This window comes from Bos mutus, chromosome X, assembly GCF_027580195.1.
Source record: "Bos mutus isolate GX-2022 chromosome X, NWIPB_WYAK_1.1, whole genome shotgun sequence".
In the NCBI taxonomy this organism is placed as follows: Eukaryota; Metazoa; Chordata; class Mammalia; order Artiodactyla; family Bovidae; genus Bos; species Bos mutus.
This window is the reverse complement of record NC_091646.1, coordinates 132,391,496-132,413,866: the sequence shown is the minus strand read 5'-3', so window position 1 is coordinate 132,413,866 and position 22,371 is coordinate 132,391,496. Positions and strand designations below refer to the sequence as shown.

Here is a 22,371-nt window from a genome sequence, read left to right as displayed (position 1 = left end):
GAAATAAGACAGAAAAGAAAGATGGAAATGAAGAAAGGAAAGGGAAAAGGAACAAAGAAACAAAGGGAAAAAACAAATATAAATAAGACAGAAAAGAAAGAGAAATAAGACAGAAAAGAAAGAGAAATAAGACAGAAAAGAAAGTTGGAAAGACAGGAAATGAGAGAGAGAAATAAAGGAAGAAAGAAAAGAAAGGGGGAAAGAAAAAAGAGAGGGAAAAAAGAAATAAAGATAGATAAGACAGAAGAGAAAGAACAGAATGCCAGAAAGGAAGAAAGAAACGAATGTGGAAAAAAGAAAGAGAAATAAGAAAAGAAAAGATGGAAAGACAGAAAAGAAGCAAGAAAGAAAAGCAAAATAAAAAGAAAGCAAAGAGAAGGAAAGGAAAGAGGAAAAAAGGGGAGGGAAAAGAGGGTGAAGGTCGAAGCCGGGCAGTCCCCGCGAGGCCCTTCCCTTGGCCCCCTCGGTGGAGCTGACGCTGGAACTCGGGAACGTCCGTGTCTGCACGTCCAGCGCTCACCCCTGCTCCATGGCGGCCGCACCTCCTTGTCAGAGTCCGGGACAGTGGGAGGGCCAGCTGGCGTGTGTCATAACCGCGGGGCCAGCACAGAGGTCAGCGTGGCCTCCTTATCTCCGTGGGCCCCTGCTGCCCCCGCTTCTGCAGAAACCACCGGGTTCCTCCCCCCGCCCCAGCTCCGTGTCGGGGCGCAGAGCAGACACGCTGCCCGGAAAGGGGTCCACTCGGGGCTCAGCGCCGTGCGGGCCATGTCTGCTGTGGACTGACTGCGATCCCCTCACTTGGGTCATCTGTCCCCCTCCTCCGTCTCCCTGGAACCCCCCTCGCAGCTCCCCTTCATCCTACTTCCATCCTAGACCAAGTGGGGCCTGAGACAAGAGGTGTGCACCCCAGGTGGTCATTGTCCATTAGGCATTCTGGAATCGCCCCGGGCTTAGCAAGACGGTCATCATCCCCGAGGGGGACTAAGGGACCAAGGATCCGACCTTTTCCCTTGGGATGGGGGACAGTGGCTTTTGGGTACTCGGGAACCAAGACTCCTGCTCTGTGGCAGGTGGGCGGCTGTCACAGAGGACTCCACGCTGGACGGCTGCAATACACATGTGCAATCCACATGTCTGAGGTCCTCGGGTCCCAGGACAGTTCAAGGGGTCCCAGGACTGAGATCCCTCCAAAAAGTCTCCTGGGGAGGGTCCTCCCTGCCTCTTCCAGCTCCTGGGGGCTCCAAGCATCTGTCCCTGGGCGGGGGGCCGCCCCGCTCCCATCTCTGCCTCTATCTACAAGCGGCCGTGTCCTATCTACAGGCCCATGTACGAGCAGCCGTCTGCTCAGGACGGCGGCCCCATGGGACATGGGGACTGCCCTGTCTGAGCTGGACTCTGTGTTACCCTCATCCTTAGCCCTGCGAGAAAGCCCCGCTTCCACAGGAGGTCAGGCTCTGAGATTCCAGGTGGACGTGCAAGACCTAGGTGGGAGGAAAGGAGACAAGGAGGCAGACGGGAGGACCCGGCCCACGACATCAGACCCCGTCTGATGGGGTGGAGGCCCGTCAGACTCTGCTCTGCACCCCGGGTAAGACCCCCACACACAGCCCCACCCAAGAGGTGGGGAAGGCAGACGGCTGCCCCTGGAGACGCAGTCCTGAGCAGCACCTCCTGGGGGACTCCGGGATTTGGCACGCATCTCCTGGCCGCTGAGATGTGTCGTCCGGGGTCCATCATGAGGAGGGACAAGCGAGTGGGGCTGGAACCCAGAAGCTGTGACAGACACACAGGCAAGTGACCTGTGTTGAGCGGGGGCATGGAGGAGGCCCCGGGCACGGGGAAGTCAGAGACGGCGCCTGGGAGCATCTTGGTGGGTGTTCTCGGCTGAAAGGTAGACGTGGGGGACCGAGACTCAGGCATTCAGCGCGTGGGGGTACCCGGGGGCACCTCCTTGTCCCCGCGGGCACGAGCAGTCACTCCCACAGGGACCTTGACAAAGGGGGGTGGCATCCAGGCGACCAGGGCCCCCCAGACATTCGTTCTGGCCGGCTCCAGGAAATTGCCCAAGACTGAGGTGGAGCGGTGGGCAGCCACTGGGGTCCTGACAAAGCAGAAGCTGCAAACGAGAAGTGAGAACAGGAAAAGAAATACTTTGAAAGAGAAAGTGTTTCTTCCAGGAAAAACCCAGGGCTGTTGCCAGGGTCCTGACCCCCAGATTCTAATTCTGACTCGAGGGCAGGGGAGGAGGGGCCAGATGCCAGACTCGGTCACACCCTCATGGGGTTGATGATTCTTATTTTTTTTTCCTGATGAGGTGGAGCCGCCCCTGCCCCACCCGGAGATTATAAAAAACACTGAATGGGGGAGAAAATACACACCCACACCCATAGAAGTTTTGTTTCTCCTTCAGGAAGCAGACCGCAGCACACGGCCGGGAAATCAAGCCCAGGGTCCACCCCCATGCCAGCAGGACAGGCACAAAGGAGCTGCTGCCTGTCTCCCACTGACGTCAGACTCTGCTCTGCATCCCAGGTAAGACCCCCACACGCACTCCTCACCCAGGAGGTGGGGAAGGCAGACAGCTGCCCCTGGAGACTCAGTCCTGAGCAGCACCTCCTGGGGGACACCGGGATTCGGAACGCATCTTGTGGCCGCTGAGATATGTCGTCTGAGGTCCATGGCAGGCTGGATCCAAAGGCTTTATGCCCGAGAAACAATGATAGAGGGTCTATCTAACCAACCCAAGTGATGCAGGTTCGATCCCTGGGTCAGGGAAGATCCCCTGGAGGGGCGCATGGCAACCCACTCCAGTATCCTTGCCTGGAGAATCCCATGGACGGAGGAGACCGGTGGGCTACAGTTCACGGGGTCGCAAGGAGTCAGACACGACTGAGTGACTAACACATACACATTTCAGAGAGCCGTTTCATATGTACGGAGTCACAAGTGGCTTCAGTGGGAAAGAACCCACCTGCCAAGGCAGGAGATGTGGGTACCATCCCCTGCTGGAGGAACTGGCAACCCACTCCAGTATCCTGGCCTGGAAAATCCCATGGACGGAGGAGCCTGGTGGGGCTACAGTCCAGGGGGTCGCAGAGAGTCGGACATGACTGAGCGCAGGACAGGACGCTGGTTTCAGCCTTGTACGAGCCTGGATGTGTGGTGTATTTTCACCGGTTCTGTGTTTCGTGCTGGGTCTTACGGTTGAACGAATGAGCTGGTCGGAGTGGCCTTCCCAGGACGAGAGGTGCCCGGTAATCACAGTGCCCACCAACGCTTTCTGGCTCAAATTCCTGCCACCTCCAACCCAAGCAAGGTGGGCTGCTAATGTCGAGAGCTCCACCGTCTCCCTCTTCCAATTCTGTGGACCCCAGCCCCCAGCCTCTGGGGGCCCAGGTCTGTCCAGACAGGCCCCGTCCCTTCGTCCTTTGGGGTCACCAGCATACGATGACCACGTTCATGCCGTTTGGGTCTTTAAAGATGTGAGCGCCTCCAAGTGAGGGTGGAAGCCTGTGGGTGGATACGGATGTCACGGGACTGGAGCCCGGTATATGCTGCAGCAGGGTGGGGAGGGGGGAGCAGGGAGCTTGGCTTACCTGAGCAGAAGCCAGGAGCCCACCGCCGTCCTTCCAGGGACATCCCCGAGGGCTGTCTGCATGGATGAAGACGAGCCCCACCCCCTCCTCGTCGGATCGTGATGAGTGAGAGTTGCCCAGTCGTGTCCGACTCTTTGTGGGCCATACAGCCCATGGGATTCTCCAGGCTGGAATACTGGAGTGGGTTGCCGTTCCCTTCTCCAGGGCATCTTCCTGACCCAGGGATGGAACCCAGGTCTCCCGCATTGCAGGCGAATTCTTTACCAGCTGAGCCATCAGGCAAGCCCAAGAATACTGGACTGGATAGCCGTTCCCTTCTCCAGCAGATCTTCCTGACCCAGGGATCAAAACCCAGGTCTCCCGCGTTGCAGGCGGATTCTTTACCAGCTGAGCCACCAGGGAAGCCCCCTCATCTGATACTTGTTCAGTGTTCAGAATTTTTTTTTCTCCCCATGAGCTTGCTACCTGAACCACTCGTCGTTCAGTCGTGTCCCACTCTTTGCGGTCCCATGGACGGTAGCCCCCCAGGCTCCTCTGTCCATGGGGATTCTCCCAGGCAAGAAGACTGGAGTGGGTTGCCGTTTTGTCCTCCAGGGGAATCTTCCCTACCCAGGGATTGAACCTGCCTCTCCTACACGGGCAGGCGGACTCTGTCACTGAGCCACCCGGGAAGCCAGAACTCTCGTGGGCAGGGCATGGATTGTGACGCTGGGCTTGTAGGCAGCCTCCTCTCAAACTTGGTGCCTCATGCCTCACTCTCCACACCCTGATCCTTGTTCTTTAACTGGATTGCCAAGCGTCCGTCCCTGTATACCTCCCTGTGATACCGAGTCTTGGGTCTTCCCTGTTGACCTGTCCTGAGAAGGAGTCTCTCCCGGCTTCACCCCGAGTTCAGGGAGAACCACAAGAGTCAGCCTCTGGGATTGAATGTGTGTGAAAGGTGGCACTTTGCGGGGGGGCACAGATCAGTCCTGGGAGTCTCGTGGGAGCCTCGGACCAGGCTGGGGGAGCAGGCAAGGTCCTGGATGGCTGGAGTCTGGGCTGGGTGTCGTGATGGAGAAGCTGAGAAGGCCCTGAAGGATGTGGGGGAGAGTCATCACCCCTCCTCATCAGTTCCCAGGCTAGATTCTCAAGGTGAGGTGCCCTGGGAGGGGGGCACATTGGGAGAGCAATCCTGAGGCCCTGGGGAGGGGCGGCCCCCAGGCAGGGGAGCATCCGAGGCTCCATCTGTGTGGCCGCCGCCCACTGGCCTGCAGGGACCAATGGCGGTTGCGTGAATGACATAAGCAGGTGGGGAGGGGTGGGTGGGCTCCACCAGGAAACCCCGCGGCTGGGACCTGGGAGGTGCGGAATGCAGAGCCCCTGGGGAAGGTTCAGGAGAACCAGACTGCTGAGGTGGGGGGTGCTTCCTGGGGACTCCGGGGCAGAATTCTGGTGGGGGTGGTGAGACAGCACGGATTGCGTTACCGTAACTCATTCTGAGCAGGAAACTGAGTCAATGTGATTTCATGCGTTTAACTGCACTTCCTTCCACTGTTTGTGAGTCCAGCATTTCCCGGCACTGCCTGGAAGGTGCTTTCTGGGCTCCTGTATGGGGTGGTGCCAAGGGCGAGTGATAACCCAGGGCGGGAGCGCCGTAGAGACAGGCTGATACACACGCAGGCACGCAGACATACAGGTGCACACATGTGGACATGTATGCAGACATGCACACAGACATGCAAACACATGTGTGCACACAGATGCACAGACACATGAATAAGATGCTCACACAGATACATGTGTGTGCATGCAAGGCCCACAGAGAATGTGTATGCACACATGCACACCTGCATGTACACAGGCACACACAGTGTGCACACAGACGCAGACAGATACACACAGATACACACACGCCATGCATGCACATAAACACAGGTGATGTGTGCTCACATGTGTGCATATACAGAGACATGCAGTTTGCACAGATGTACACACAAGACACATACACAGATGCACACAGGCACCAGACACATAAACACAAGTAGTGTGTGTACACATGCGTACACAGGCACACACGTACAGTGCACACAGATGCACATATAAGACATGCACACACGTGCACTCATGCACACGCACACATGCACACAGATATGCACAGACACACACGGGCACATGTATGCACGCTCAGTGCACAAACACGTGAATGCATGCATGCACACATGCACACAGGCATGCACATACACACGTGCGTATAGACAGACACACACATGTGACATATATGTATACACACTCTGCACAGACACATGAACACATGCACACACACAGACATGCGGAGCACACAGGTGCATGTATGCGACACATGTACACATGTGCACTCACACATATACACACTTGCACACAGAAATATACACAGATACACACGTGCACATATATGCACACTCAGTGCACAGACATAAACACATACATGCATACACGTGTGCACACAGACATATTCACAGAGATACACCCATGCACATATATGCATGCAGAGCCACGTAAACACAAGTAATGGGTACACACATCCATACACATGCACAGACATATACACAGATATCCATCCATGCCACACACACACATAGACACAGGTAATGTGTGGTCACATGTCTGGATATACATATAAAGAGACGTGTAGTTTTCACAGATGCATATACAAGACACATACACACATGTGCACACACAGACATATACACACATGTACACAGACATACACACGCACATATAGGCACAGTGAGCACATAAACACATGGATGCACATGCACACGTAGGCATGCGCTATACACAGATACACACAGGTACACACGTACACGCACATGCATACACACACATGTGCACACATGCACACACATGGGAGGCTCCCCTCCCGAAGCGGCTCCTTGCCCTTCCACCAGGACACCCCCGGGGGGTTCAGTCCCCTCCTGCCCCCTCCCCCAGCCGTCCCCGCAGCCACCCCACTGGTCACTGTATCTTCTCCTGCAGCTGACAACCGCCGTCCTGTGGGAACTGCCTCGCCCATGGCCCTCCCCTGGCTGGCCGTGCTCCTGACACTCATCTGCTGCTCGATGACCACGGACCACGGTAGGAAAAGCCGGAGGGAAAACGGCCCCGTGCGGTGTGCCGGGGTCCCTGGGGCTGTGCTGCTTTTCAGTTAAACGGCCGTCGCTGGGGTCACGGCCGCGCCGCTGGGCCGCCGTACGAGATAATCAGCCGCTTCCCGTTGTAGCCCTCTTCTCAGCCGCCTTGGCGGGTACATCTTGCAAGACTCGGACCTCAGAGCCAAGATGTTCATACTGATACGGTCACGAGGCTACGGCCAGAGCTGCTGGTGTAGCTGGGGCGCCGGGATCCGTCTCTTATCTTTGATTTCCTGTCATCCTCTTCCTGGGTCGGGAGATGTCCGTGGGAAAATGAGGGTGACGGGCTGAACCCTGTCCTCAGCAAGTCCATGGGCTCAAGTCTTAACCAACAGAACCCCAGAACGGGAGTTGTTTGGAAATAGAGTCTTGACACGCGCTGTTTTTTAAATATAATATTATGTATACATATTGGCTGTTTGGGGTCTTCGTTTCAGCATGCAGGCTTTTCTCTAATTTCGGTGAGCGGGGGGCCTTCTCTCTAGTTGCCGTGTGCAGGCTTCTCATTGCCGTGGCTTCTCTTCTTGTGGATCACGGGCTCTAGGGCGTGGGTTAAAGGACAGAGTTTGGGACTTCCCTGGCCAGCCAGTGGTTAAGGCTTTGCCTTCTGATGCAGAGGACGCGGGTTCCATCCCTGGTCGGGGAGGTAAGATTTTTGGCCTTTGTGGCCAAAAATCCAAAAAGTAAAATGTCACAATATTGTAACAAATTCAATAAAGACTTAAAAACTGGTCCACATGAAAAAAGAAAATGATTAAAAAAAATGATGCTTTGGGGGTAACTCCATCCTGTTCTTCTGAAGTTCCTCCTGGAGATTTAAGGGAGGTAGGGGGCAGACCAGGGTCAGTTCCCAGGATCCACTGATGGTGGATAGTGAGAATTTACGAAACCATCGTAAGACTCCTCGGGGGTAACAGTTGATCAAGACGTGAGAATGGGTGACGGAGATTGTCACGCTGCGTGCCCATCTCTGACAGTCTGGCTGATTTTGGGTGGCGGTTGTGGCTGAAGAGAACATTCAGAGTGGGGATTAGGGGGGCTAGCCAGATGCTGCAGGAGAGGTTCCCCTGGGGGATGCCCCCACCCTCAGCTTCCCCAGGTACAGAAATCGTACGTTGCTTCGGCACCCCACAGTAAGCACACCCGGCTCCAGCTGCAAACCCGGGGATGCTAGTGGAATTCAAGGACACATGGAGCCCACCAGGCAGGCGTGTGCCCTGGTGAGGGTCTGCACTGGAAGCCCCGCCCATGCGGACTTCTCTGGCTGACCAGCGGACCCCACACAGGGGCCAAGGGGGCGATGTACTCCTCGGGTTCCTGTCCGACTCCCCCTGCATGCAGATGGGGACCAGGCTTTGGGTGACAGAAGGGCGCGGAGCCGGGCCAGTTGCTCACCACAGACGCTCTGTGATTGCGTCAGACAGGGTGACCTGCCTGCGGTGACAGCCACAATGTTGCGTAACTGAGAGAGGTTTGTTCCTTCCGCAAAGGGTGGTGGAACGGAGGTGTGCGTGTGGCTGTGCATATGTGTGTGTGTGTGTCTCTGTGTGTTTGCACATATATGTGTGTATGTGTGTATACGTGTGTCTGTATCTGAGTATATGTGTGTGTATACATATACACCCACCCCACGCGTGCATGTGTATGCCGTGTGTATACATGTGTGTATGTGTACATGCCTGTGTATATGGATGTGTGTATATGCGTGTACACGCATGTTCACCTACCCCCATACACGCATGTGTGTATTGTGTGCATACATGTGTGGACATGGATGCACGTGTGTGTGTGTACATATACAGTCACCCCCATACATGCATGTGTGTGTTGTGTGTGTGTGTGTCTCTATGGGTCTTGTGTGTATGGCTGTGTGTGCATGTGTTAAGGTGTTCGTGTGTGTGTGTGTGCCTGCATGCATGTATGTGTATAGGTGTATCCGTGTGCATCTGTGTATTGTATGTGTGTGTGCATATGTGCATATGTGTCCATGTGCCTTTGTGTGTACATGTGTATGTGTGTGTATATATGTGTATATGTGTGTTGGGGGCGTATGTCTCCCTGGGGCCTACTGGCTTACGCAGCTTTGCATTGAGTTAATAAAATACCATAGTCTCGGGGATTAAGTGACAGATTTATTTATCATAGCCCTGGAGACCAGACATCTGAGGTCAAGGTGTCCCAGGGCTGAGCTCCCTGCAGAGTCTCCAGGGGAGGGTCCTTCCCGCCTCTTCCAGCTTCTGGGGGCTCCAGGCGTCCATCCCTGGGCTGATGGCCACCTCCCTCCCGTCTCTGCCTCCATGTGGCTTCTCCTCTGTGTCCGTGTCTCTGCTTTTCTGTCTCTTACAAGGACCCTGTCCTTGGGTTTAGGGCCACCCCCATCCAGGAGGACCTTAATTCAGACCCTTCACTCCATCACGTCTGCAAAGAACCTTGTTTCCAGAGAAGGTCCAATTCTCTGGTCCTCTGATGGTTTGTCGGGGAGGCTGGAGAGAGACCAGCGTTCATTCCACGCCAGCTGGCTCCATCATCTCCTCGGAGCAGTGTGTAGAGGCCTCCCAGGGCGGTTTTCAGGGGCCGCAACTGCAAGGACCGCAGGTTGCTTCCGTCCGTCTCTCCCTGTCGATATCAGTCCCATGACCACAGCTGGTGACCAGAGGGGCTGGGAGATGCGGGAGCTGTAGAAGGGGAGGGGGCTTCCTTCACATCTCAGGATGCTGCCCCGCCCCCCACGTCCTGCCTCTTGTCTGCCCCCACTGTCCTGGGGCCCAGGCTGCTGCCCACTCTGGGATCACATCAGGCCCTTTGTAAGGAGGGGTCACTGACCACAGGCAGGAAGTGACCTCCTCTCTAGGAGACACAGTGAAGGAAGCGGGCTGCAAGCTGCAACATTGTAACATGACCCACCCTTCAAGCCCTCCTAAAAATACAACCTTGGTGGAACTGCATCGGAGGGGCTTGTGGGTATAGGAGACAGTGGAAGAGAAGGAAGCACCAAGGCATATGGAGAAGTGGTTAGTCTTTCACCACTGAGTCTTAATTAGCGCATGGATTTTTCATAGCTTTATCAGGGGAAGGACGTGTTCTTCTATTTCTAGTTTGCTGAGAGCTGTTAATCTCCAGGGGTGTTAAAACGCTGTCAAAATATTCAGAAAGGAAAAACAAATGCTGTGACTTCCCTGAGGGTCCACTGGTTAAGACTCCGTGTTTTCAGTGTAGGAGACATGGGTTTGATCCCTGCTCTGGGTCCGAACATCCCGCATGCCATGTGGTATGCCCAGAAGAGAAAAAAGTAAATGAAACAAGGGGCAAAATATTTCCTGCTTCTGTTGAGGAGATCATCAGTTTTCTGTTTAAAAAGGGTGAATCAAAAAAAATTAAAAATAAAAGGGTGAATCATAGTGATGGTTAAAATAACCTTGCCTTCTTAGAGTAAGTGTCTGGGGTCAAGAGGTATTACCAGCTTTATATGTTGCCCTGTTTTATGTACTCGCATTGTGTAAAGGAATTTTGTATCTATGTGATATTGGTCTCTAGTTTAAGTTCAGTTCAGTTGCTCAGTCGTGTCTGACTCTTTGCAACCCCATGGACTGCAGCACACCAGGCTTCCCTGTCCATCACCAACTCCCGGAGCTTGCTCAATCTCATGATCATTAAGTTGGTGATGCCATCCAACCATCTCCTCCTCTGTCGTCCCCTTCTCCTCCCACCTTCAGTCTTTCCCAGAATCAGGGTCTTTTCCAGTGACTCAGCTCTTCGCATCAAGTGGCCAAAGGATTGGAGCCTGAGCTTCAGCTTCAGTCCTTCCAATGAATATTTGGGACTGATCTCCTTTAGGATGGACTGGTTGGATCTCCTTGCAGTCCAAGGGACTCTCAAGAGTCTTCTCCAACACCACAGTTCAAAAGCATCAATTCTTCAGCGCTCAGCTTTCTTCATAGCCCAACTCTCACATCCATACATGACTACTGGAAAAACCATAGCTTTGACTAGAGGGTCTCTAGTTTACTTATATTATTATTATTTATTTTGGGCTTCCTTGGTGGCTCAGACAGTAAAGAATCTGCCTGCAATACAGAAGACCTGGGTTCAATCCCTGGGTCAGTAAGATTTCCTGGAAAAGGGAACGGCAACCCGCTCCAGTATCCTTGCCTGGAGTATCCCATGGACAGAGAGAGGAGCCTGGCGGGCTACAGTCTATGGGGTCACAAAGATTCGGACACGACTGAGTGACTGAACCGAACTGACTGCCCTGAACGGCTGTTTTAACAGACTTCTCTATTACTTTCATCGTCTGCCATTTATGGCGCGACTTTTTTCTTTAACGTTTATTTGGGTCTTGGTTGTGGCACTCGGGTTTCTCTATAGTTGTGCTGTGCGGGCTCCGTTGCCCCGAAGCATGTGAGATCTTAGTTCCGCGACCAGGGATAGAACTCACGTCCGCTGTACTGGAAGGTGGATTCTTAACCACTGGGCCACCAGGGAGGTCCCAACGGGACGGTTTCTAAGCCCTGATACTTCTGTTCAGAGACAACATATTCCCGCTTCTCTTGTGTGTCTAGGAACATTTTATCCAGTGCCATCCCGTAAACCCATCCCGTAAACCCATCCCGTAAACCCATCCTGTAAACCCATCCCGTAAACCCATCCCGTAAACCCATCCCGTAAACCCATCCCGTAAACCCATCCTGTAAACCCGTCAAAGCTGGAGATGTAAGAGACGTGGGTCCCATCCCTGGGGAAGGGCCCTGGAGGAGGGTATGGCAGCCCACTCTAGTACTCTGGCCTGGAGAATCCCATGGACAGAGGAGCCTGGCAGGCTGCAGTCCACGGGGTCGCTAAGAGCCGGACACGACTGAAGCAACTTACACGCACGCGTGCGGTGTTGCTTTCAGCTGTAGAGCAAAGTGGATCAGCCATATGAACACAGCTTTCTTCAACATGTGTGGCTGACAAAGGTACATTTCCCAACCACAAGGATGGGAGAGGTGACCTGCTTTCCTGATGTTTCCCCCCACATCATTGGTGAGAAGCTGGGATCACTAAGATGCTACAAATTCCTGACTTTGAATTTGTACAAATTCGTGGTTGCTCCTGGCAATCACGTCTCCGCCTAGAACTCAGCTTCCCAAAGGCTGACTCCCCACACGCAGTTTATGCCTTGTGTGTCTCTCCCACTCTGTAGCCATCTCTGATCCAGACCCACCGATTAAGAACTTAAGGATAGATCCAGAAAGAAAAAGATTGGTCTGGGACCAGCACGAAAATGTTTCTGAAATTGGGTGTTACGTCAATTCGAAAATTTTAAGAAAGGTAAGCCGTCTTCCCTGTACTTAGCCTCACAGAGACATGGGTTCCACCCTTGGGCCCAAGGGTCATTTATGGGCACCACGGCTCAAGACATCCACAGTGGTACCTACTGGACAGGATTGGTGTGAAAAGGAGCTGAGATATTGCAGCTGGACAGACAAGCCCAGTTGAAAGTGGTGTTGTTGTTCAGTCGCTCAGTCGTGTCTGAGTCTTTGCAACCCCATGGACTGCATCACGCCAGGCTTCCCTGCCCATCACCAACTCCTGGGGCTTGCTCAAACTCATGTCCATCGAGGCAGTGATGCCATCCAACCATCTCATCCTCTGTCGTCCCCTTCTCCTCCTGCCCTCAACCTTTCCCGGCATCGGGGTCTTTGCCAATGAGTCAGTTCTTCACATCAGGTGGCCAAAGTATTGGAGTTTCATCTTCAGCCTCAGTCCTCCCAGTGAAAGTTCGGGGTTGATTTCCTTTAGGATGGATTGGTTGGATGTCCAGGTGACTTGATTTTATTGTGAATAAGTGGCTTCATCTCTCTCAGGCAATACAGAAGCCCTATTGCAGTCTTGGCGACTTGTCATGCGAAGTGAAAAACTATACTGTGAAGGTGATAAAAGGTCAACCGTTCTCTGCTTGGATTCAGTATCCAAAGCAAGGTGAGGGGTAGATGCTCTCTTGGGGTTCCGTTTGCTTTTGATCACCCGTTAGCATTCTGAATACCGAGGTAATGACTTTTAACTTGGATGGATGGGTCTGCAGTGACGTAGCTTTGTGGGAAAAAGGCCATTTCTTGAGAGTCCCTTGCACAGCAAGGAGATCCAACCAGTCCATCCTAAAGGAAATCAGTCCCCAGTGTTCACTGGAAGGACTGATGTTGAAGCTGAAGCTCCAATATTTTGACCACTTGATGCAAAGAACTGACTCATTTGAAACGACCCTGATGCTGGGAACGACTGAAGGCGGGAGGAGTAGGGAACGACAGAGGATGAGATGGTTGGATGGCATCACCGACTTGATGGACATGAGTTTATGATGGACAGGGAGCTGGTGATGGACAGGGAGGCCTGGCGTGCTGCAGTCCATGGGGTCGCAAAGAGTCAGACGCGACTGAGTGACTGAACTGCATTGAACTGAGGTTCAAATTCGTGTCCACTGAGTCCTTGAGGATTGACTGGTTCTCTCTCCTTGCCGTCCAAGTTAATGTCCGCTGACAGCTCAGTGACTCCGTGGTATATACGTGTATTCTTTCTCATATCCTTTTGCATGACGGTTTTTCCCGGAAGAGAGGGTAGGTGGTCTACAGAGCCGGACCCTGTATCGAGGAGCTCACTTTCCCTACCCCTCCCTCTTCTTTGCGAACCCCAAGGCAACCCCCTGGCGGCCGCGGACAACCTGACCTGCCGGGTGCACGACGTGGATCAGCTCAGCTGCAGCTGGGCGGTGGGCGAGGAGGCCCCGGCGAACGTTCAATACCATTTCTATCTGAAGCACCCCTTGTAGGTGTGACCTCGCGCTCCGCCGGGCTCCTACCCCAAGCCCACCCCCGCAAAAACCCAGGGGCGGGCTTCAGGACGGGGCTTTAGGGGGCGGGCCTTCGGGGCGGGGCTTCAGGGGCGAAGCTTCAGAGGCCAGGCTTTGGGGTTGGGGCGTGCTTTCAGGGCGGGTCTTCAGGGGCGAGGGTTTGGGGGCGGGTCTTCAGGGGCGGGCCTTTGGGGCGAAACTTCAGGGGCGAGGGTTTGGGGGCGGGGCTTCAGGGGCTTTGGGTTGGGGCGGGGCTTCAGGGCGGGGCGGGGCTTTGGGACGGGGTTTCAGGGGCGGGGCTTCATGATGGGGCTTTGGGGGCGGGCCTTAGGGGCGGGGCTTTGGGACGGGGTTTCAGGGGCGGGGCTTCATGATGGGGCTTTGGGGGCGGGCCTTCGGGGCGGGGCTTTGGGACGGGGCTTTTAGGGGCGGGGCTTCAGGTTCGCCCCCTGACCCTGCCCCACGCGCCTGCTGCCCGGCCAGGAAGACGTGGCCATGTCCCAAGTACATGCAGAACCAGCAGGGCGTCAACGTCCAGTGCCATTTTGACGGCCTCTCCCTTCAACCTGAACGCCAAAGTCAGTTCCGTTTCCTGGTGAATGGTACCAGCGGTGGCTCCAAAATCCCCTGCCGCCAAATGACCCATAGATTGGAAGAAATTGGTGAGAAAACGTGAAAACCTCCCTCACGTGCCCCCCCACCCCCGAAGTTCCTTGGCTTTGCGATCCTGGCATCTTGTGGCGGAGAGTGGGGCAGGGTACCCCACCTTTGGAACCAAATGCCTCAAGCTGGGGGCTGTGTGTTACTCGCTCAGCCGTGTCCGGCTCTTTGCGACCCCATGGGCTGTAGCACGCCGGCCCTCCCTGTCCATCACCAACTCTCGAAGTTTACCCAAACTCATGTCCATTGAGTCCATGATGCCATCCAACCATCTCATCCTCTGTTGTCCCTTTCTCCTCCCGCCTTCAATCTTTCCCAGCATCAGGGTCTTTTCAAGTGAGTCAGTTCTTTGCATCAGGTGGCCCAAGGATTGGAGTTTCAGCTTCAGCATCAGTCCTACCAATGAATATTCAGGGTTGATTTCCACAGGCTCTAGGGCGCTCGGATTTCAGTCCTTGCCGCTCATGGGCTCACTGGTTCTGGCTCCCTGGCTCCAGAGCACAGTCTCAACAATTGTAGCCCATGGGTGTAGCTGCTCCAGGGCATGTGGGATCTTCCTGGACCAGGGATTGAACTCCTGTCTTCTGCACTGGCAGATGGATTTGTATCCACTGGATGGGTCCACAGGGAAGGAAGTCCTAGGAGGCCTGTTTTAAAAGTATCTTTGGGAAACAATTTTTGTTTGTTTACTTTTCCTGTGCTTTACTCATTGAAGTGTTGTTGTTTTTTTTTTCCCTCCTGTAGAAATATTAGCTGCCCCGAACATCACAAAAAAGTGGTGTAACGAAAACTACTCATTCATGGAATGGGAAGTAAGGAGTCTCTTTACTGAAGACATCAAGTATGAACTTGAGATACAGAAGGTAAGCATGCCGCCTCCCAGGTGGGCATCTCTTGTGGTTTGATGCCCAGGACTCTGGAGTTTTCGGGGTAGTCAAAGCGTCTGAAGAAAAGAGGAACCGTAAGATAAGTGACTGCGGTGAAACCCGAAGTGATTGGTTGTTTGGGACTCCCCCGGCCGTCTGTCGGTTAAGACGTCCCCTTCAGTGCTGGGGGTGTTAGTTCAAAGCCTGGTTGGGGACCTAAGATCCCACGTGCCCTGAGGCCAAAAAAACCCCCAAAAAACAGAACGTAAGAGAGAAGCAATATTGAAACAGATTCAATAAGGGCTTTAAGAATGGTCCAAAAAAAAAAAAAAAAAAATTGAGACAGCAACAACAAAAAAAGCGTTTGGGTGTTTGAAGGACAACGCTGACCTTGGAAAAGAAGTCAGAACGTGCAGGGAAGTTTTCTGTCGTGTTTGGGGTGGAGGACGCATGCTCAGCTGTCGTTCAGGAGACAAATGATGTGATAGACAAGGCTGAAACAGACACTGGAGAAACCCTCTGAGTGCATGTCACGTGCACGCGTCTGGGCTAACTCCCGGCAGTCATATCCGACACTTTGCGCCCCCACGGACTGCAGCCTGCCAGGCTCCTCTGTCCATGGGATGCTCCAGGCAAGAACACTGGAGTGGGTTTGCTCGTCCTCCTGTAGGGGATCTTTCTGACCCGGGATCGAACCCGAGTGTCTTACATCCCCTGCACTGGCAAGCAGCTTCTTTACCACTAGCACCACCTGGTCATATGTCACAGAGCTTGCAATTTCCGTGTGAGAAATGAAATCCCTCCTCCCCACCAAAGATGGTACCCAGGCGTTCATAGACCCTATGTGTATAATGGTCCCCAAGTTCGACACCACTTGAGGGATGGGATGACTGAAATATGGCCACAGAGTGGAATCCTATCCACCAAGAACCGGAGGGTCCTATTTTACAATAGCCTGGACATGGAAGCCACCTAGATGTCCATTGACAGAGGAATGGATAAAGAAGATGTGGTCCACATGTAGACGATGGACTGTTACTCAGTCACAAAGAGGAATGCATTTGAGTCAGGTCTAATGAGGCGCGCAAACCTAGAACTGCTCATACAGAGCAAAGTAAGTCAGAAAGAGAAAAGCAAATGTACATTAACGCCTGTGTAGGGGAGGAGTTTGTCTCAGATGGTACCGAATCAGCCTGCAATGCAGGAGACCTGGGTTCAGTCCCTGGGTCGGGAAGATCCCCTGGAGGAGGAAATGGCAACCCACTCCAGTATCCTTGCCTGGAGAATCCCACAGACAGAGGAGCCTGGTGGGCTACAGTCCATGGGGTCACAGAGTTGGACATGACCAAATGCACACACACGGCCATAGTGTGTGTATATAAATCCCAAACTCCTAATTTGTCCTTCCCCCAGGTACTTTTTCATCCATTGACACGTTATATGCAGTTACCTCTATTTATTATTTTCGTGGGCTTCCCTGGTGGCTCAGACGGTAAAGAATCCGCCTGCCAGAACAGGAGACCCAGCTTCAATCCCTGGGTCGGGAAGATCCCCTGGCAACGCACTCCAGTCTTGTTGCCTGGAGCGTCTCATACGTATGACATCTGTGATTTCTGTTCAGTGAGTGATTAGTGCCGACTTTTCTGTGACTGTGAAACCGCTCGGACCAATGAGAGCCTTTCTTGGGTCTGGATCAGACTCCCACGCCCTCCTGTTCTCTTACAGGGCACGGACCTCGCCTACAAAGAGGAGGTGGGTATCCATCCCGTGCGGCCCCCGCAATCTGCCGTCCCAAGCACAGGCTCCTTATTTCCATCAGTGTCCAGACCCTCTGAGACGAAGCTCCCCAGTGCACAGACTGGGCGTTATCACCTACATACCCTCCTTCGCGGCTGCATCCCTCGGGACGTGGTGACAGCATCCTCACGCCCAACTGACCGAATCTAACCCGCAGAGGCGGCTGTTCCCACCGGCAGTCATGAGTACCGGTGCAGAACCCATCTCCCTTGTCTGTCTGTGTGCCTCCCTCCCGTCTCTGCCTCCGTCTCCACGTGGCTTCTTCTCTGTGCCCATGTCTCCCTTCTTGTGTGTCTTGTGAGGACCCTGTTGTGGAGTTTAGGGCCACCCCCATCCAGGAGGGCCTCATCTCAGACCCTTCACCCCATCACCTCTGCAGAGACCCTGTTCCGTAATAAAGGCGTCTTCTGAGACTCTGAGTGTTAGGATCCCCCACACATGAATCTGGAGAGGCCCCGCTGTACCCCTTCCCAAGCCCCCGTTCTGCAGCCCCAGACCTGCAGGGGTCTCTCCCTTTCGTCTGCTTGATTTTCAACTGCAGACAGAGCTCAAGGTTTTGGGGCTGAGGAATCCGGGACCCTACACAGTGAAGATCAAGGCCATGGACTCCCTGTTCTTCGGGAGCAGACCGGAAGGCCAGTGGAGCGCCCCGCAGCACCTCGGTGAGGGGGACACCCCTCGGGACTCTCCAGGGGTGGGTGTGTGTTGGGGGCGGGGGTCTCGGAGGCATGGATCCCTGGTGGGCAGCAGCCTGCCAGACACGCTGACCATCGCTGCTCCTTCATGCACCTGCTCCAGGTAGAGGGGACCATCCACCTGCCGCGACCTGGTGCCCCAGAGAGGGCTCCGGGGACCAAGGCTGAATCGTGGAGGGCGGGAGACAGCAGGTGGTCCCGGGGAAGCACCCTGTCCCCAATCCCACTCAGCCCTGCACCCCAGCCCAGCCCATCATACGGGAGGTGTGGGCTGGTATCCGGGCCGTTGTCTCCCACCCAAAGCCCCCCTGGGGATGGGCTGGTATCGGGGTCTGTGTCTCCCATCCAAAGTCCCCCTGGGGATGGGCTGGTATGGGGTCTTTGTCTCCCACCCGAAGTCCCCCTGGGGACGGGTTTTCCTCCCCAGTTAGAAGGCCTTACCCAGGTGAGAGCTGCTGGGTGTCTGTGAGCTCTGCTCCAAAGCCCCACCTCCTCTATGGCCCCAGGCCGCACAGCATTCCTGATGTGACCCAGCAGGAAACCTGGGGCTCCAGGCTGAGGCCGTGGCCTGAGTGTCCTGGCGGGAGGGGGAGTGGGGCGGCTGTAACAAATGACCACAGATGAGGGCTTAAGCATCAGACACCCACCCTCCCCGAGCCCTGGAGACCCGACGTCTGAGGTCAGGGGGTCCCAGGGCTGAGCTCCGTCCAGAGGCTCCAGGGGAGGCTCTTTCCCGCCTCTTCCAGCTTCCGGGGCCTCCTGGCGTCCATCCCTGGGCTGGTGGCCGCCTCCCTTCCATCCTTGGTAGACTTTGCGCCCAAGTTGTTCCATGGAGATACGCAAGGTGCACTGGAGACGGCCATTGCCAAAACTCTCAGAAGATAAACTTTTTAATGCATTAAAAAAAAAATCCAAAGGGATGTGAAAAATCCGTGATGACCACATATTAAATTCGAAGGCTGACGCAGGGGCGCACCCAGGTCGCTGCAAGCGAAGGAGGTGGTGATGGTTCCCCTGGGAAACAGACGAGCCCACGGGATCCCATGGCGTGTGCTGTGAAAGCGATAGTCACTCAGTCGTATTCGACTCTCTGTGACCCCATGGGCCGTAGCCTGCAGGCTCCTGTGTCCATGGGATTCTCCAGGCCAGAACACTGGAGTGGGTTCCCATTCCTTTCTCCAGGGGAATCTTCCCGGCCCAGGGACCCAACCCGGGTCTCCCGCATGGCAGGCACATTCTGTGCGCCAGGCTCCATCTGGTGGTCAGTGGCGGGGGCAGCGGGTGGGTACTGGTATTCTGGCGACTCGGGAAGGATTCCCGCGTGGCCCGGGCAGTGGGCGCAGGTGGCTCATGTCCGCGGGGTGCATCGCGCTCTTGGGCGCGCCCCTGAGTCCCCAGCCCCGCAGGGAGGCCGCGGCCCGGCCCCGCCCGACGTTTCCGGCCCGCCCCTTCTTCCGTAGACTGCGGCCGCAAGGACGCGTCCTTCCCGATCTGGCTGGTATACCTGCTGGCCCCGCTCGGGGCGCTGCTCCTGGTGGGGCTCGTCTTCCTGTGTCGCAGGTGAGCCCCGCGCGCCCGCCCCCCCGGGTTTGCGCTCCGGAGGTTTTTTTCTGGAGCGGGGCACGGGCAACCCACCCCAGTATCCGCTGTCTGGAGAATCCCCACGGACAGAGGAGCCCCCCTGAGCGGCTGACACTTTGTGGAGCGCGACCCGTAGGCCCGGCGGCGCGCGCTCCCGCCCGGACCCGTGCGCCCTGCGTCTTGGCCGCGGGACGCGCGCCCCCGTGGTCTCCGGCCGCCGCTTCCAGTCTCCCCAGCGGTCTTTTATCAACCGGACCCTGGTTCCCCCCGGCTGTTCTCTGCCTCCTGCAGAAGCCAAGGAGCCCAAAGTCCACAGTGCACCATCCGGGGAGCGCGGGGGTGTCCTGCCTCCCCGGGCCCCCAGTGCGCGTGGGGCGCGCTGTCTGCGGCCAGGCTCTGCGGCTGGTCCCCACACGCCCCCTGCACTGTGCTCCTCACAGCTCGCCGCGACGCTCTGGGCCCCCACCCCGCCGCCACCAGCAACCTCCGCACTGGCCTCAGGGAGGCCTCCCGAGCCCAGCAGACAGGCAGCAGGCGGACGCGGCGGCGTGCTGCCCTTTCACCCCTGACCGTGCCCTCGCGGTGCCTTCCAAACGCCTGCGCCCTCAGCCTCATCCGTGCGCCGCCCTCCGTCCACCCCTGGGGCTCGGTGCGGCTCCTGCCTCGTGAAGCTTCTGGTTTCACACGCGCGCACACACACACACATGGACAGACACACATAGACACACAGACACACACGGACAGGCATACACAAACACACACAGACACACACGGACAGGCATACACAAACACACACAGACACACACACACAGACATACCCAGAAACACACAGACACACACACGACCCCATACCTATACACATAGACACACACACATGGACACAGACGGACACACACAGATACACAGAGACGCAGACACAGAAACACACACACACAGAGACACACACGACCGCATACATAGAGACACAGACACACACAGATACACAGAAACAGAGACACACACGGACACACAGAGACACGCACATAGACACACAAGCACACAGAGACAGACCCGGACAGACACACAGGCGCACACACACACACAGACATACCCAGAAACACAGCCACACATGGCCCCATATATAGACACACACACACACACACACACACACACACACACACACACCGCCCAGCCAGGGGCTAGGATTGGGAGTGGATAGGCCGCAGCCCCAAAGGAGGGGGTCCACCCGCTCCGGGTAGACGCCACTGGGCGCGGGGAGGTTGCCATGGTGATGGGACACGGCGGCCGCCATGGTGATGGGATGGGGCGGCCGCCATCCTTACAGGATCGCGGGGGAGGTGCCGAGAGGGAGCTGACTGAGCCGCCGCCGCCCTGCTGAGGCTCTGATTTGTCTCCGGATGGTGTGGGGCGGGGGCTTGGGAACGAAGAGCCCCTCCCAACGGAGGGCGGAGTCCGAGTGCCTGCAGGCCTCGCTGGGGCCCTCTAGGGGGCGCCGCGGCACCGCAGTGCCGCGCGGGTTTCACACCCGCCGCGTTGCTCTTCTCCTCCGAGGTGGCCGTTGATGCAGAAGCTCTTCCCGCGTGTCCCTCACGTGAAAGACCCCGTCGGCGACAGCTTTCAGAACGAGAGGATGGTACGCGCTGCGCGGGAGCTGGGGGTCTGGGCCGCGCGCCCCGCCAGGGGGTCGGGGGCGGAGGGGGGCGCAATTCCCGCTGGCCGCGGCGGTGGCCGAGCAACGTGATGGGCAGGGGAGCTCGCCCCAGAGGCGCGGGCCTGGGAGCCCGTTCCCGAGGCGGGGGTGCACTGTCGGGGCCCCTGCGCTACCCGAGGCTTTCCGGGATGCACGTGCAGCCCCGCGCCCCCACCCACTCCCACCCACCCCCAACCCCTGCGCCCTGCAGATGGCGCCGCCCCGCGCCCCGCGCCCCCACTCACCCCCACCCCTGCGCCCTGCAGATGGCCTGGGACCCCGAGCAGCAGAGCCAGGAGGAGTGTCCGGTGGTCCGCGTGCAGGTGTTGGGGAAACGTGAATCTCATGCAACCGGGGCTTCGTTTTTCCACCGGGAGCAGGGAGCACAGCCGGCCCGGTTGGACGCAGACGTTTGCGGCACAGTTGAGGATGGGAAGGCCTGGCGCACCTGACCGGGGGTTTGCCTTTGTGCTTATTTCTCAAATAAAGGGCTTTTTGACCTGCCACGGGCACCCTGGAGGTGGGGGTCACCCCGCAATGCCGCACAGCCCCCTGGACACCCCAAATGCCCACTGTGTTGACTGGCCTGTAAATGGTTGCATTTCCCATTTTGTGTGTGTTAGTCGTTCATTTCCCCTTTTAAGCCCTTTAAATCACTTAATTGAGGTAGGTACACACACACACGTCCCCACACCACCAGCTACAAGGTTGAATCTGTGGGACAGGGGGCAGGTAGACTTGGGTGCTGGCCTGCCTCCAGAGACAGCGGGTGGTGGCCCCGTAGGAAAACACCCACCCCCTTGAAAGCCCTGGCGCGCTGAGAAGGTAAGGACTCCACCTGCCTAACCCAGGGTGGGGAAGGGTCCCCTGGAGGAGGGCATAGCAACTCGTGTTCTTGCCTGCAGAATCCCATGGACAGAGGAGCCTGGTGGTCCATGGGGTTGCAGACATGACTGAAGGGACTCACACACAGACACTGAAAACCCAGGGGAAAGGACTCAGCCTGCCCCCTACAGGAACTCAGGGCTTCTCGGGAGGGACCTCAAACCTCTTTTGTCTTGTGTACACGCTTCAATTTCTGGCTGCAAAGAATTCACCCCAACAGCAGAGGCGGGCTTGCAAGCCTGAGGGAGGGAAGCCAGCTGGGCGTGCACCTGCGGTTATCCCACTCGAGGTGCTGAAGGCACCTGGTAACGTGTCCCGGGTCTGACCACTGGCCGTCAGTGCAGGTCTGGGCTGACAGGTTCCTGACTCAGTCCGCCCTAGCGGCCGGGTCGGAAGTGAGGACACCTCTGCCTGGCGGGTGCCAGGCTCAACCGCCTTTGGTGAGTGCTGGCTGATCCTTGGTCCCTGTTCCAGGTCAGCCAGTGTGGGCGGGGCGACCTTGGGGACAGCTGGCTCCAACTTCCTGTTCCCGGACTGACCTCACCCTGATCTGCAGATTATCAAAGCCCTGCCTTTTAAGCCAGCCTGGGGGTGGGGAGCTGTGGCTCGGCTGTGACCAGCAG

General features: G+C 56.2%; 1 protein-coding gene across 3 annotated transcripts; it reads left to right on the top strand.

The window, feature by feature from the left end:
* The first annotated feature begins 1,940 nt into the window (after nt 1-1,940).
* Nucleotides 1,941-21,367, top strand: IL3RA (interleukin 3 receptor subunit alpha). Of its 3 annotated transcripts, none has more exons than XM_070365850.1 (12): nt 1,941-2,532; nt 6,594-6,692; nt 11,931-12,058; nt 12,595-12,709; nt 13,420-13,549; nt 14,058-14,236; nt 14,979-15,097; nt 16,826-16,852; nt 17,439-17,559; nt 18,999-19,152; nt 20,725-20,806; nt 21,130-21,367. In XM_070365850.1, exons 2-12 carry the CDS (start codon nt 6,629-6,631, stop codon nt 21,313-21,315), a joined length of 1,305 nt encoding a protein of 434 aa, XP_070221951.1. In that variant the 5' UTR covers nt 1,941-2,532; nt 6,594-6,628; the 3' UTR covers nt 21,316-21,367. The 3 variants fall into 3 exon arrangements, with proteins under 3 accessions (XP_070221951.1, XP_070221952.1, XP_070221953.1); XM_070365851.1 differs by having other exon boundaries at nt 1,954-2,532; nt 19,053-19,152; XM_070365852.1 differs by lacking the exons at nt 1,941-2,532; nt 6,594-6,692; nt 11,931-12,058; ... (2 more) ...; nt 14,058-14,236; nt 14,979-15,097 and adding an exon at nt 15,158-16,720.
* The last annotated feature ends 1,004 nt before the right edge of the window (nt 21,368-22,371 follow it).

What these genes read in the sequence shown, in the direction of transcription:
- IL3RA (XM_070365850.1), top strand. Translation starts at nt 6,629, where the DNA reads ATGGCCCTCCCCTGGCTGGCCGTGCTCCTGACACTCATCTGCTGCTCG. An exon ending in CCATAGATTGGAAGAAATTG is followed by an intron (nt 14,237 to 14,978) that starts GTGAGAAAACGT and finishes TCCCTCCTGTAG; the next exon opens with AAATATTAGCTGCCCCGAAC. An exon ending in CTCGTCTTCCTGTGTCGCAG is followed by an intron (nt 19,153 to 20,724) that starts GTGAGCCCCGCG and finishes TTCTCCTCCGAG; the next exon opens with GTGGCCGTTGATGCAGAAGC.